Genomic DNA, 16,897 nt, shown 5'->3' on the forward strand with positions numbered 1-16,897 from the left:
AGACAGAATATTATCAAATAATATTAGATAATTGACATCGGGTGACAACAATGGGTTACAAAAATGATAAAAATGTAATTACATTTTTAATTAACAAAAGTTTTCACTCAAAACACAGGCCGTCTGCATGGTCACTTATGCAGAAGGTCTGAGACACGGGCGCGTTATATTATATTATAATATTATATTATAATAAGAAAGTTGTATGTAAGTACATGGAAACTAAATATTTGTTCTGTTTCATGACGACTAGCCCTTTGGGCCCTGGCCTTCTCGAGAACGATGCATGCCCCACCCGGTTATGCAATACCAGCTGTATCCATTGTCAGAATACCCATTGTGTCCCTTTTATGCTCGTATATTGAGATCTCTGAATGTGCCTGTCCTTTTCCCTTTCATGTCTATATGGAGATCCCTGATGTCATCCCATATATTGGCATATCGATTGGATCAGTGGTTCTGGACAACCAACCATAGGTATGGGCAGTTAGTTATGCACAACCCTCGGGGCCTCGTGGTATATGCATGGCAAGTTTGAGATGACACGTAGAGATTTGGAGAAAAAAAAGAAGCGCTTCATGGGTCCTTTATATAAAAAAAACTGCACGTAGAGATTTGTCTTGTATTTGTTTTACTGAGGATAAGGTTAGAAATACGTTTAGTGTTAGGCTGACGTTCTGAGGATAAGTTTAGGAATAGGGTTAGGTTTTGGCACCTTTTTACCGTCCTAGATTAAGGGTATGGAATAATTGTAGGTTTTAGGCATAGTTTACTGAAGTTACGTTTAGGATTACCAGATAGAGACCTCTCAGAGTTCGCTGGAATTGCGCCCAGGGCAACTGTGTTTTGAGGCGAGCATTCTGGTATTGGCTGGTATGTGGACGTTAATTCCTCCGTTCACTCCAAATGTGCCAGACCTCTGACTGTTCCAGGTGTACATGGAAGAGGTTTGGTTTTGTGCCAGGCTGTTGTGTCCTCTGTGGAAGTGCGTCATACAGATTCTGGAATGTTTGACTTCTGACATAAGATAAAACCACACAATACTGATATATCTACTACTACTACTACTCAAATGTCCTTACAGCTCAGTCGGCAGTTTACGTTCTGTGTGAGGCCGCATAACGTCACCTCACCCAGATCATGGTGTTAGGTAACATGCCCTCCTCCTCTAGGGACACAGATAACACTAGGTTTGGAACAAACACACAAAAACACACACATTCTCCTCCTGTTTTCAACGCTTTGTTTTTAGCCACAAATGGTTTGGCTCTCATGACCTGCTACTATTACAGTAAGACAAACGAAACAAACAACAGCACAACAAGCTTCTGAGTTTTATATAACTGTATGCTGAATATGATCCTCACACATTACATTAATTTTGATAATTCTGCTTTTACACACTTACTTTAACGAACAAAACATTATTTTAACTAATAATTATTTCACGCGCACTCGCGGGTATGGCCCGGTACGGTGCATGTGCGTGCACGCTAGAATCCCAGCGTCTGAAAAGGTTGGGAAACAGCTGGTGTCTTACTGAACTGAATGCAAAACACGGCGAGCAGACAAACAAACCACAGTGTGCTCTGGAAACCAGTTGGTGTAAATGTCAATAAGCTAAACATGGTATACGGTCCTTTAAAATAGTGGTAGAAAGAGAGAGAGAGAGAGAGAGACAGAGAGAGAGAGAGAGAGAGAGACACACACAGAGACAGAGAGAACATCATTATAAACAGAGCAATTACCATTAAACAATTTTGAAAAAGTATAGGATACTGTATAACAGCGTGTGTACACATCATTTCTACCCCCTTTCAATTGTACATGCATTATATAATATTGTTTTGATTGTGTTGTTCCACTTTTCCTGTAGTTTGGCAATATTAAAGTACATATGTTTTCTCATGCCAATGAAGCGAGAGAGAGAGAGAGAGAGAGAGAGAGAGAGAGTAGAACTCTGTAATGTGTATAGTGTTTGTTTACTCTGATCATACATGATACTGCTTTGAACGTATTCTGTGCACAGTGTGACGCATGACAGAGAGACAGATTGTGAAAGACAGACAGACAGGCGGACGGACGGACGGACGGACGGACGGACGGACGGACGGACGGACGGTTGAGTAGGGACATTAACAGTAGCAGTGAGACAGGAGGACAGCCATTGTTCCTACTCTTGTTTTTCTCTTTATCTGTGATTTATGATCTGAGCACTGGAATGAGGAGTTTTGTCTTGATACATAATGTTTTCAAGAACTCCTGGAAAAATACCACACAATACACAATCACTACATTTCTCCATGTAGAGCTGTCAATTTCAGTGTTTTAAAACTGTTCTTCACAAACTCAGATATTTAACCCATTTAGGACTGAAATGTTATGTTGCTAACTTGCAGCACACACAAACTTATAGAATCTCATCTGTACAATCATATTCAGATGAGATGTCTTCCTATCTAAATGCTGCTTCTGAGCAATTCCATTTTCCTTTATGGTGGGTGATGGGTATTTTCTTACATTATGATTTATTGTTTAATATTTTATGTTCACATCTTATTACTATGTTAAAAAAGACCTTGTAAATCTTCTTGTATCTGGTGAACAGGACTGCCCTGTCACACCGTGATGTCATATCAATATTTGCGTGTGTATTAATTCCACTATCAGCTGTCGCCCACTCCAGATTGTCATTGTCATTATACCAAAAGGGAAATAAGATTAAATGGAAAAACATGGAAAACAACACGACAACAACCTTGCTCTTAAAGATGAGGATAAACATACACTCTCACCCTATGAGATAAATGGACAACAACAGAATCCTAATCACGGAACGTGATTAAAGTCGAAAACAGGATTCAGACCATCGGACGCCCATGACAGCCTGATGACATCTTACACTGATGGGACCTTTCAACCTATTGAAATGTGACAGCTGAATCCTAATCAATGACATGTTTTTCAGTATATATGTTTGTGCAAAATGATATGTTGACATTCAGAGCACTTAGGAGAATTCTCTCTCCTCTATCCTTTACCCTTGTACACGCTCTGAATCTGAAGAAAGAAACTAAAGAAATCTGAGAAATACTTTAAGAACTTGTGTCTTGTGTCAAACATTACTCTAAGTTCATCTTTTGGGTTTTTGATACTTGGTGTTCTCACTTTTCCAGTGAAGTCTTATAAGGTCGAGGTATTTGCTCTCTTGGCTATTTCCATAGCCTCAGCTATATATCTAACAGTGGGTATTACAGGCTTTTTAGCTTTTACATTGTGCCGGCTGCATCCTTATCGAGTAACCTGCTCAATTTGGTATGTTTATGAACCTTTTATTATAAAAGCCATGTTTCTTCTGCTTTCATGTTTAGTCACCCTGGGGAAGGCTGTGTGTCCCACAACACGTACAGTAGGTGTTTTATTTTTTAGTCTTGCCATGCAGTAGCCAATTAAAAAAATAAATCTTCCCTTTTTTGCCATGTAATATTATATACTTCCTGCACTTTGGCTATGTGAAAACGGGGTAATTGTCACTGTAACAGGTACGGTCGCCCCTTTTCCATCTCGCCCCACTACTCTACCTATAGCTTGTTCGTTCGTTCGTGTAGGGCTACACAGGCAATTTGGACATCAGCCAAGAAGTGGTATCATCGTCCAGTTCAATTCGGCCGCTGACTCCATGTGGTGACTTGAAGATTGGGCATTCATTGATGATGTGTTCAACAGTCTGTGGTTTTCCACATTCGCAGAGATCAGTGGCAGACACTCCAATCATGTGCAGGTAGAGTTCGGTCTTAGCTACTCCAGAGCGAAGTCTGTTGAGGTTGACCCAGGCATTCCGTGGCAAGTCACACACAGGAGGGCTGGTTGAAGGAGAGTTGATGAACTTCCTCAACGTGTATGTGGATGTGGTATTTGGACCATTGGTTGTTCCAGCAGTCAGGAATCCATCCAGGGTGTGGAGGGCTCGTGGTAAGGAGTCTCCTAGCCTCGGTGGAGAAGTGTTTGTGTTTGAGTCTCTGGTTGGCATATTCAGAAGGCGGGGGAATCAGGCTCATCTGCACTCTTGCAGGCCAGTTTCAAGGTCAAGAAGTTTCGACAGAGTTCTGGAGGTGGGATGCCAGACAGTATGGGGAGAAGCTCAACAGGGGTTGATGGCAAGGCACCACTGATTACGCGGTGTTGAGCACAACATCAATAGAGGCTGTATGGCTGCTGTGACTCCATGCAGGGGCTGCATACTCAGCCGTGGAGTATGCAAGGGCAAGGGTGGAGGTGCGCAGGGTGGTGAAGTTTGCACCCCACCCGTGCCAGCAAGTCTCTTTAGGAGGTTTACACGGGCAGCAGTCTTTGCAGCGACTTGTTGGATGTGTGGCTTGAAGGTGAGGCTTCTGTCAAGTGTGACACCAAGGTACTTGGTGTCCTATATAGCTGTAAATAACAACCATAATTCATGTTGGTGATTATATAAAAGGTATTATAATATATATGTATCATTGTTAAGTTCACTCTGTATATCCACGGGCATAATAGCATGATGATGCCATTACAAAACATGGGCTACATGGAAGAAATGTGTTTAATAAAACGAAATTAACTGCTAGAAGGTCCTAAATTAACTTAATTAAGCAGTCACCGTCTCTGTGTCATGTTATTCTTTCTTAATTTTCCAGAGTATAGAGATCGACTACTATACAATTAAATAAATCTGTATACAAGATAATTTCAGATTTCAGAGAGGGAGGGAAATACTAAATTAACTGTTAACTCTTAACTGTATACATTAAAACATTTTGCGGGGGCGAGTTGGTAAAGTGGCGAGTCGTTTGGTATTCATTGTCACAGAGCATCTTGTTTTGGGTAAAAAAATAGGACTCACATTTCCATTTTTTTATTGGCACACACCAAAAAGGAACGATTATGCGCTTTGGCTATGCAGCCTTCATCAGATCCCATCTTGTTTTGGGATTTGTAGGCCTACTCTTTGCCAAAAAGACATGCTCCTTTCCTCTGTTTTCTCTCTGAGTGTTCCAGTGTTGTGATATGAACCAGTTTAGCTTGTATGGGTGTTATGTGTTACCTGTCTCTGTGAGCACTGGCTACTCGTTTAGGCCGGCAGAGTCAGGGGTGAGGGGTTGGGAAGAGCGTGTTCTCTCACGAAAAGGTCCCGCAAGTTCAATCCTCACCGCAGGACATTGCGTTACGTCAGCAGTCATGAGTCAACGGTCAAGTTTGTCCTCTCACGGTTGTCTTTGAGCGAGACTCTGACCCCTACCTGCATGCCTACCTGCACAGCAAACACCTCACTGTTTGTGTAAAACGGTAACCTTATGGTAAGCTCATGGTAGTCACATTGTGAGCATGTAGATTGAGATTTTTCTGTATTTTTTGGGGGGAAATTAAATACAAACTTAATACAAACTAAGACTAAATATATATAACAAATAAAAAATCACACCCGTGTGAACTGAGTGGTGTAAGGTCTTATATAGCCTGATCAGCTCTGATCTGACGTCATGTCTGACGTAATGAAATCACACCCGGGTGAACTGGGTGACCGTAGCAACCATGCTCATTTTCTGGTACGAACAGACAGACAGACAGACAGACACGTAAACTAACAAAGCCAGTCGTAGGAGTGGTTTACACCACTCAAAAACTAGATTAAAATGTTAGGGAGGGACTATGGATAAGAGATAGAAGAAGTAGAACTAAAAGCTTGGGTGTTGCACTCTTAAAATAGTAAAATCAACAGGAAGTTAACATTTTTATTAAAAAAACACAGCACTGTTTGGGTGATGCTGATGCTCAATATTGTCTGACCAAATTTGTTTGTGTTCATTTATGTGCTAAAAGAGTGACTTTGAGAGCTGTTTCAGTGTGCAATGTGCAAAGTCATATTTTGAATTATGAATTTCTAATCAATGGAGCAAATATTTTTGATTTCCTGTCCACAGGGTTACATCATGACAAGTTAACTATACAACTTAAACTTCATAAAGGTCTTGCCCTTTAACATTGTTTCTTTCCTTCTTTTTTTTTTTTTTAAAAGCCAATGGCGCTCACACACACACACACACACACACACACACACACACACACACACACACACACACACACACACACACTTGTGCAACTTTTGTCCATGCAGCCTAGGACAAGCCCCCTTCAGTCAGCCAATGATGAGTTGGCAGCCGGCCAAGGATCGATGGTCATAACGTCACAGTGTGTGTGCAGGACAGGACAGGCATGATGCATGATGTGGCTGCAGTCCAGATTACATCATTGTACCTTGCTAGTAGGTGCATGGGCTGCGAACCCATAGTGACGAGTTGAGTTTTAAAATGACCAAGTATTGAATGAAAAGGTATTTTTCCCGTTTCTTCATAAAATTGCTAAATTCAACGCACAAGTAGTAGCCTGGGCAGCATTCCTTTTCTGGTTTATGATCCGGTCGGGAGCGGATGATATCTTACGTCATGTTGTAGTCATTGTTTTGTATAGTCATCAGGCCGGAACCCTCAAACCAGAACGTCCTTACCCTCAGACCGGAAGAATAATACTTTCCCAATAAAAGCGTGACTCGCTCTCTCTTAGCCTGCGATGAGAATAGAATATCCACATGGGATAACAAAGCTATACAGACGCTAAATAGTCTCTGGAAATCACACTCACATTTATATCATTTTGTATTTTAGAAACTATGCCATCAAGGGTTTTATTGGGAAGATATTATTCTTCCGGTTTGAGAGAACAAATTTCCCATTGACAATGAATGGAGAATTTTCGTCATATGTAGACGAGCAAATCGGCTATTTTTGTCCTACACAAAGATTAAATTCCCATTGACAAAGAATGGATGTGAGTTACCATGTGGGGGTCCCCGGGGGGTCCGTGTGGGGGTCCCCGGAACATCCAGAGCCCCAGGAACGGCCCAGGGCTCGTACTGTAGTGTACTCTGTGCCACTTTACTCTGTGCTGTACTGTACTGTACTGGCCACTTTAGGTGTTGCAGCTTTCCGTGCTCGGACATACAGACACAGAGACAGACATACGGACATACGGACAGACAGACGGACGGATATAGCTCCGTAATATCACCGGTGTGAAGTGAAGGGCTCTCTTATCATAGTACATCATCATACATCATCTCATTCCGGCCAATCACAACTTGCGTCCTCTTCGTCACCAATGTTGCTTCGTCATCAATGTTGTCGTCAATAATTTACACTATGATGTAAAATTGTCCATTCATTGTCAATGGGAAATTCATGTTTGTGTAGGAGAAAGTTTGTGGACACACACTGACTAAAAGCTGCACATTAGGGGCTATAGCGCCCCTCAAAAAACATATCTGTAAAAATAACAGGGACCCTCTGGGCTGATTAAAATAGGAAAGGTCAGGGGGCAGGCCTCTTTAAGAGGGACTGCGTGCTCTGGCATCATCCACGACCCAGGGATCAATAAAGGATCTACCTTGTTGGACATAAAAAGCCTTTTTCCTTTAATGAGTATGACCTAACATTTAAGAAGACACCCATGACTGCATGGGGGTGGTATAGGCATGCATGCTTGTTTGGGATGGGTATAGAAGGTCTGACTAGGTTATTGAAGTTAACACTCACTACCACATGGAACAAAGTACTGCTACAGCCTATAGGCTACAGCAGACTACAGGAGACAAGAGACTCCCAGTAACGTGAAACCCAGATTTATAGGCTAATAAAAGCATTGATTAAAACCACATAAAAACGTAGGTTTATTCATATAAGACCTGATCATCATTTCTTCAATGTGTTCATATCACTTTATGCTTAGAGCATAAAGTGATATGGTGATAGAGCTGCCAACTAGGGATCATATAGGACTCCTGCGTTCTCATTTCTCCTTACATCTGGCTATTATTAAAACGTTTCTGGGGGAGGACCCTGAGGGTACAGAGATGTTCACTTAAAATGATGAATGGTTATTATTAGATGGGTCTTATATTGCTTCAGTCATCAAGTCATGTTCTGTATTTTTGCGTTTTAATTTCTGAAACTGTACCCATCATTTTCCAATGCAAGCCCATATAATTACCAAACTCCCAAAATTCACCAAAACACAGCTAGGAAATTACATAGAATCTGTTAAAAAAGCTTCTGGGAGAGGACCCCCAGCTTGGGGATCGAGTCCCCCCCGCCCCCCACAAAACTATCTCCCGGATTCTCACAGTCCGATTTGGCAGTACATGTTCTCTACCAGACTAGTAAAGAAGAGTCAGAGAGAGTGTCAGACACACTGACAGAGTTATGGACGAACTTGGCATTGGAAGAACTTGACAATGCACAGCGCGGGCGGGGGGGGGGGTCAGTCAGGACTGGAGTGGACATAAGCTTGCTTGCGTCACACGTGTGCTCGCTGCTCGATAACCCTTAACGACGTAAATTTGTCAGATTAATTATTAACTAAATGCGATATGCGCGTGTTGTTGTTTTTTTCTTCATAGGCCTACGAGTACGTTCATGCAAATAACACCCAGCCTGACCCAGGAGGAGTGTACACGTCACACGAAGAGTGCGCGGCCGTGGAGTGCCTCCCCCCCAACCTCCTCCTCCTCAGGGGGACATCCAGTGCATAAAAGCAGCGACCGTCAGAGCTCTTCTTTGCATCCCAACTCAAGCAACAAGCAGCTTGAATAATCCTTAAAAAAAAGAAGCAAATAAAGGACCTCGACCGATGAGGTTTTAATAGGCTACTACTCCGCCGCTCAAACAATAACAAGGTAATTATTTGTTTAGTTGTGTATTTATTATTTATTTACTGATGTAGGCTAGTCTATTTCGGTTGCACTTGCTATTATGTTTTATTGTTCTGTTCTTAAAGATGCGAGGTTGAGAAATTGACAAGTTGGTGGTTCTCTGATCAGTGATTCTATATAGGCTATATGGTATATGCTATATTATATTGTATTCATACAGTTTTAGTGAGAGGCAGAGCAGTGACCAGGTAGAGGAATATAGGCTATAGGTGAAGGTTATATATAGCCTCAGCAAGACAGAATGTGTGTGAATGAGAGGAACCCAAGAAGTGGAACAGTGAGGCAGGGAGTAGAGTAGGGTCAACATTTCAGAGCAATGGAGAGTGTGGAAAAGAGGTGAAGAAACGAGTGCAAGCAGGTTGGAATGGGTGGATAAAAGTGTCAGGTGTGTGTGTGTGTGACAGGAAAGTATCAGCATCATCACACCTGACACTTTTCTCCACCAATTCCAACCTGCTTGCAAGACGGTGGTGAGACCAGCTATGTTGTTAGAAACAGTGGCACTGAGGAAAATACATGAAGTAGAGCTGGAGGTAGCAGAGACTAAAATGTTGAGGTTATCTCTGGGAGTAACAAGGATGGATAGGATCAGGAGGGACAGCGCATGTCAGATGTTTTGGAGATAAAGCCAGAGAGGCCAGACTGAGATGCATCTAAAAGACCACCGGAGATGGTTTGGACATACAGTACAGAGGAGGGATAGTGAGTATATCCATAGAAGGATGTTGAGATTGGAACTGCCAGGCAGGAGGTAGTGAAGGTGGACATGAAGTTAGTTGGTGTGAGAGAAGAGGAGGCAGAGGACAGGGTGAGATGGAAGCAGAAATGTCACCCTTGCAGCCTAGCCTTTTTTAATTTTTTTTTTTTTTTTGTGGCTTTTGACTTTATTTTATATTTTATGGAGGGACAGAGTAGGCTGACAGGAAATGGGGAGAGAGATGGGGGGGGTGACATGCAGTAAAGGCCGTCGGGATCGGGAGTCGAATCCGTGGCACACTGCCAGACTGGACCGCTGAGCCACGGCCCAGGCCCAGCCTAGCCTTTTTTGAGGGAGAATAATGCATTCACATTAGTCTCTCAGAATTAAATTGGAATAAAATGTATTAGATGAATGCTCTGTGCATGCAGGGATGTTATTTCATCATCCATGATGAAACATCATAAGCTGTTAATGTGAGTCCTTGAAATTAAAAAGTTTGAGAACAACTGACTAACCTAAAGTTTTTGTTTTCCCTCCCATCTCTTATGATCTCTATCTCATCCAATTCTCTCTCCTGTCCTCCTTTCCTTTCTTTGCCCCCTTTCTAAAACCCTCCTAATTCCGGCCACCTCCAGTTTTATCCACTCCAAGCTCTCCACTCCTCTTTCACACACATACTCTCCATATAGCTCCAGAATGCCTCCCCAGCTGCAGTCTCAGAACCAGAGTGGTCCCAAGGTGGTGCAGGGGGACCTGGGCTCCCTGAGCACGGCCGTCAGGGACTTTGTGGAGGCCAACATGGTGCTGTGTCAGCCCGATTTCCTGCACATCTGTGACGGCTCCGAGGAAGAGAACCAAGCCATCCTGGCCCAGCTGGAAGAGCAGGGCATGATCAAGAAGCTACGCAAATATGAGAACTGGTAAGATGATAGACAATCAATAGACAATCGAATAAAATGAAGCATAAATAACCAGAACCGGATAGAATTAAGCACTTAAACTATACTTGACCGATGTCCCCCAGGGGTCTATCATTATTGGCTCCCTCCTTTTATTCCCTACAGTACACAGATTTGTGATACGTACGTTGCGTTGTGAGCTTGTGGATCTGCTATTTTCACCAAATGTTCAACCTTTCTGACATGTCCATGCAGTATATAATAGGGACACTGTAGGATAGAATAGAAGAGAGCCATGAGCCCAAAGTCAAAGTCATGCCAATGTACAGTAATGCAAATGTTATCTGCATATACAGTAGTAGTAGAAAATGGAAAGAAAAGGTTGGGTATATTGCATAATTATTATTTGGAACCAACATTGTTTCAAAAGCTATACCCAGTCAGCAGGTCAAAAGAATGTATCCCAACCACAAAAACAACATACCTGCAAAGGTCATGATTAGTGGTTGGGCTGGTTCTGAATGATACGGTACACTTATGTAATGTCTGCAGCAAGGGAACAGCGTGTTTTCACTATACACACATTATTAAAAAGAAATGTGTTATATGAAAATATAATTACACATTAAATGAGCACACCTCCCTCCCTTCCTTTTCTCTCCCCCTGCCCTTTATTTGGCAACTGGCATGCTTCACTTCACGCCACCAAATTAAGAAGTTTAACAACATTTATTAACAAAAATAAGAATGCATGAAACGATTAACGAAACGAATAATGAACAGAAATGAAGATGACCCACGACGGGTCATCTGGCCATTCAGCTGGTCATCGGGTAATTTAAGCCGAGGTGGGGAGGCTTCGGGGATCCGCCGTGGCTCCCGGGCACGACGAACCCCCCTTTGGGACCTGTAAAAAAGGAGAGGTTAGAGAGGGAGTATAGGATGAGAATTAGGGTGGAGGGGAGGGATGACGAAAGCGAGAACAGAGGGAGAACCGTGGGTTGGATGGGCTTTTATATACGGGTTATATAGTTCATAAAGTTAACATAACTAAATGCATTTGAAATGAAATAAAAATGACACTTTTCAGGATTCCAATTTGAAAATATAAGATCTACATTCTACAAGCTCTGATGAGGATTTGAGCTTGCAGATGAGCTATTTTTTGCTACTTTTGTGTGACATGGAATGACAAAGTAGGGTATTTATTACCAAAAAAGTTAAAATATGGAGGTTTCTGCCTGACAGCATAATATGCAATGTGACCTTCTGGAGTGAGTGTGGAAATATAGTGGCCCTCTCCCATCATCAAAGTTGCCCATCACCCCTGCCTTAACTACTCGTCTCCTCTCCTCCAGTTGGTTGGCGAGGACAGACCCCAGGGACGTGGCGCGGGTGGAGAGTAAAACGGTTATCGTCACCCAGGACCAGAGGGACACCGTGCCCCTCCCCCGAGGGGGCGGAGTCAGTCAGCTGGGTCGCTGGATGTCCCAGGAGGAGTTTGACAAAGCCATGACGGAACGGTTCCCCGGGTGCATGCGTGGTAAGAAGACTGACTGATGCAGATACATCCTGTCTTCACGCTGAAGTTCATTCTATGCTTTCTTTTGTCAGTTGAATTTCTAGAAATCTATTGTTTATTGGTTTAACCACTTTGTACATGGCATCCCTATTTCGGGCATGTACATATGCGCATAAATAGAAACTCTCGTACAGTGTCATCAAATGCAAAGAAATCTGAGATTCTTTATTGGGAAAATACAATATTTCGTTCCTGAGACCTTCATCAGATTACCTAGTTTGGTCCTCTCTTCTGTGGTTTTGTATAGGTTGTGCACTTATGTCTAATTGGGCACAGTATGACATAATAATAGCACATTATCCGGACACCAATTTTGTCCAATAAGGAGAGAGAACTCATACAGGAATCAGGATACAGGAAAAACAAGTGAAATTGGAAGTGATGACACAAATAAATGAGCAGACAAATTGGAATTGGAAGATGATGGCCTGAACAAAGGCCCTGAACAAATCAACGATTACTATCAGATTATAGAGCTTTAATGTATACATTTTTTGTATTTGTATTTTATACCGCAAAGATCACATACAGCACCATCAAGGGACATCAAGTTGTTATCTCTCTCTGTAACTCTCTCTCTGTCTTTCTCAGGTCGCACCATGTACGTGATTCCCTACAGCATGGGTCCGGTGGGTTCTCCTCTCTCTAAGATCGGTGTGGAGCTGACAGACTCTCCGTACGTTGTGGCCAGCATGCGGGTCATGACACGCATGGGGAAGGCCGTCCTCAGCGCTCTGGGAAGCGGGGAGTTCGTCCGCTGTCTGCACTCTGTGGGATGCCCACTGCCTCTCAATAGTAAGCTAAGGCCGCCTGAATTCTGTCTCTGTCTCTGTCTCTTTCAAACCGTTGTTCAATGCCTGCCGGACACAATGATAGCACTTATGTATTTGTATTAGTTGTTTCAGACTGAGGTAGTGACTGTATTTGGCTGCAGACCCCCATCTCAAAAATATGTTGTGCCAGGGACCTCCAGAAGCAAATATTTGAGTATTGTTTTGCTTTAAAAACGTTTATATTCAAAGATTTGCAAAATAAATCATGATTTTCAAAAAAATCAAAAATAGCACAAGCTTTTATATCTGCTATTTTTGCATATATAAAATATTGTTAAAGTGGTTAAAATGATTGTGATGCTATATTAACTAGTGTAGCTGGGGACCCCCTGATATCTCCCCAAGGACCCCACTTTGAGAATAATAAAGATTCTATGAACTGATGAGTTGTTCTGACCCCCATGTCTCTCTCTCTCTCCACAGAGCCTCTGGTGAACAACTGGCCGTGTAATCCTGATCTGACTCTGATCGCTCACATCCCAGACCGCCGGCAGATCGTGTCGTTTGGCAGCGGCTACGGAGGAAACTCCCTGCTGGGGAAGAAATGCTTCGCTCTGCGCATCGCCTCGCGCATCGCCAAAGAGGAAGGCTGGCTGGCCGAACACATGCTGGTAGGACTTGTCTCAGTACAGTCTGTCTATCTGTATCTATATCCAGGAGTATCTGCCTTCCCTCATTAATCTATGCATCCATTCATCCATCAGCATATTAATACAATGTTAACATATCACTCTCTCTCTCTCTGTCTCAGATCCTGGGAGTCACCAACCCAGCCGGTGTAAAGAAGTACATGGCAGCGGCGTTCCCCAGTGCGTGTGGGAAGACCAACCTGGCCATGCTGTGCCCCACCCTGCCCGGCTGGAAGGTGGAGTGTGTGGGGGACGACATCGCGTGGATGAAGTTTGACGACCAAGGTGAGGATTTTTTAACGATTAGACCGGCGATTCACTGGTTGGGCCGTGAGGAAATTGCAAGTGGACCTCCAAATAATTGACAAACACTACGATTTCATTTATTTATTAATATAAAGAATGTATGTATGTAAGGGGAAAAAAAGGAATAAATCATGACTTGAAAATGAGTTTTCAATGTGATGGCGATAAATTGGAACTTGATCATTAAAATAAATAATTCTCTGAAAATGGAAGCGGTCACGGGGACCACCCATCGGATCACTCAACATGTCAGCCACATGGCTGAACGCTTTTGAGATTTTAAAGTGGGCTTTTGCTGTCCATTGGCTTTGAGGCAAAAACAAGATAGATAAAACAAGATAATATTGATAAAACAATAAATACACAGAAATCCAAACAAGCGCAAAATAATAAATTAACCTCATCTCTTGTTCCCCTTCTCCTTGTTTCTGTTGCTAGGCAACCTGCGGGCCATCAACCCAGAGAACGGCTTTTTCGGCGTCGCCCCAGGCACCTCGGCCAAGACCAACCCCAACGCCATGGAGACCATCGTCAAGAACACGGTATTCACCAACGTGGCTGAGACCAGCGACGGGGGCGTGTATTGGGAGGGAATGGACCAATCACTGCCCGAGGGAGTCACCGTCACTTCCTGGAAGAACAAGCCCTGGAGCGCTGAGGATGGTAGGTCCACCTGTCAATCTTAACCACAGTCACCGTTTAATATTTTAGACATGTAATACATTGTACACATAATCACACGCCTAAATGCCCAAAATAGGGACATCAGGTTAAAAAGTGATCATGTGATCATGATACATTCGAATGATTAAAAAAAGAAAGAAAGAAAAAAATAATAATGAATAAACAAACTATGGTATTACTGAATGCTTCATTCTATTAGTGTACCTGTCAATAGAGTGAATTATAGCTGATTATTTCACAAGGCTTCTCACTCTCTCTCTCTCTCTCTCTCTCTCTCTCTCTCTCTCTCTCTCTCTCTCTCTCTCTCTCTCTCTCTCTCTCTCTCTCTCTCTCTCTCTCTCTCTCTCTCTCTCTCTCTCTCTCTCTCTCTCTCTCTCTCTCTCTCTCTCTCTCTCTCTCTCCTCCAGGTGAGCCCAGTGCCCACCCCAACTCTCGGTTCTGCACCCCCGCTGGCCAGTGTCCCATCATTGACCCCCTGTGGGAGTCCCCTGAGGGCGTCCCCATCGAGGCCATCATCTTTGGAGGCCGCAGGCCTGAGGGTGAGCAGAGACAAGACAATAGAATGGAATAACATAGGACACATTTGAAGGTGTGGAACATAGCAGCTTATTCTCAGGTCCTTATGTGTGTGTATGTGTGTGTGTCCAGGTGTTCCTCTGGTGTATGAAGCCTTCAGCTGGCAGCATGGAGTGTTTGTGGGAGCAGCAATGAGATCTGAAGCCACTGCAGCAGCAGAATACCAAGGTCAGTACCTGACTCTAGTCTGACATTATTTGCCATCAGTCAGTTTACTTAGTACTTGTTTACTAGTCTCTGAAGCCAGGCAACTTCAAATGCTACTTCCACATAACAGCGGACCACCGTTAGGTGGAAGCATTAAAAATCGTGTGAGCCAAAAGTCTGTCTCTCTATTTTACTTACAATGGAATGGAATTTGTTTGCTGTGTTAGGAACAAAACATTGAGTCACGAGATACTATTGCATCTTGAATTCAGATTCGAAGCTAAATTCAGAAACACTCATGTCAACAATCTATAATCTATGGAAATATAGTCAAAAGTGTCAAAGATATCTCAGTATTAACAACCTCTCTACCTCCTTTCCTTCCAGGCAAGGTCATCATGCACGACCCCTTCGCCATGCGCCCGTTCTTCGGATACAACTTCGGCCACTACCTCTCTCACTGGCTCAGCATGGCCGAGCGGCCCAACGCCAAGCTGCCAAAGATCTTCCACGTCAACTGGTTCCGCAAGAGCCCCACCGCCGGCTTCCTGTGGCCTGGCTTTGGCGACAACATCCGCGTGCTGGACTGGATGTTCCGCAGGGTGAGCGGCGAGACCGGCGCCATGCCCTCCACTGTGGGTTACCTGCCCTCCGCCCAGTCCCTGAACCTCGAGGGCATGAGGGACACCGTGGACCTGGAGCAGCTGTTCTCACTGGACAAGGAGTTCTGGCAGAGGGAGGTGGAGGACGTGAGGAGGTTCTTCGACACCCAGGTCAACGACGACCTGCCCTGCGAGGTGGCCAGACAGCTGGACCTACTGGAGCACAGGGTCAACCAGATGTAGAGAGAGAGGTTAAGGGGAAGATACATGGAGTAATAGGACAAGGACATTGTTTCTCAAATGTTTTAATTTCAAGGCCCTAATGGTTTGCATTAGGGCCACAGACTCCCATAACTCTGAGAGTGTGCAAATGGAACCAAATCCATTGGTTCCAAAAAATAGCTGATATGCAAGCTACAAGATAATATATATAATTAAAAAAGAAAATGCCTGCAATGACAAAACCAATAGTGGTTGCCAGAGTGGAAATAGTTAATGATTCTAGAATAAAATGTTAAAAGTTCTAGATGGAATTCAATATTGATAATTGTAGAATATGTTTTTGTTTTGTTTGTTTGTTTGTTTGTTTGTTTTTGACAAAAGGGCTCTATTTTTCAATTCTTTCAAACATTCATTGTGGCAATTCAATATTTCAATTTCACTGAGAGAGAACAATATTTTGGTTTCTCTGATGGTGTTTTATTGTAGTTAGTTTAGTAAAGGGACTTCTATGAGTCACTGATTCAAACAGACAGCAGTCAGTGACATGTTTCTCTAACCTACTGGACATTCTCCAGATGATTTATGTATCTCTTTTCTTAGTTATTGTTCCAATGCGTTGCTTCACAGTTCAGACCTCAAGCCTGCTGCTATTTAAAATATAAATTATTGAAACGCACAGTATTTCTATCACAACTATATGGATTTATATGGTTGTCAGAGAAATAATAATGCCAAGGGGATCTGGGTTCAAATGTTGAATCTGGAACATTTTTGGTTTTTCTTTACTGTTTTTGTTATTATTTTATGTTAATTTATTTTTATATTGTATCGTTTTATTTCATGTTTCTGTATAGTTCTCCAAATCTCCAAAGAGGGGAAACAACAAGAATAAACTTTATTTAAATGTATTTTTGACT

At 42.9% G+C, this 16,897-nt stretch overlaps 1 protein-coding gene across 1 annotated transcript; it reads left to right on the top strand.

Annotated features, from left to right (window-relative positions):
* The first annotated feature begins 8,661 nt into the window (after window positions 1-8,661).
* On the top strand, window positions 8,662-16,888 carry pck1 (phosphoenolpyruvate carboxykinase 1 (soluble)). Its single transcript, XM_079510004.1, has 10 exons — window positions 8,662-8,764; window positions 10,136-10,420; window positions 11,758-11,942; window positions 12,573-12,776; window positions 13,238-13,425; window positions 13,566-13,728; window positions 14,188-14,412; window positions 14,841-14,972; window positions 15,082-15,177; window positions 15,544-16,888. The coding sequence occupies exons 2-10, from the start codon at window positions 10,197-10,199 to the stop codon at window positions 15,999-16,001; spliced, it is 1,875 nt and encodes a 624-aa protein (XP_079366130.1). The 5' UTR covers window positions 8,662-8,764; window positions 10,136-10,196; the 3' UTR covers window positions 16,002-16,888.
* The last annotated feature ends 9 nt before the right edge of the window (window positions 16,889-16,897 follow it).

Source organism: Electrona antarctica (assembly GCF_951216825.1).
Source record: "Electrona antarctica genome assembly, chromosome: 9".
In the NCBI taxonomy this organism is placed as follows: Eukaryota; Metazoa; Chordata; class Actinopteri; order Myctophiformes; family Myctophidae; genus Electrona; species Electrona antarctica.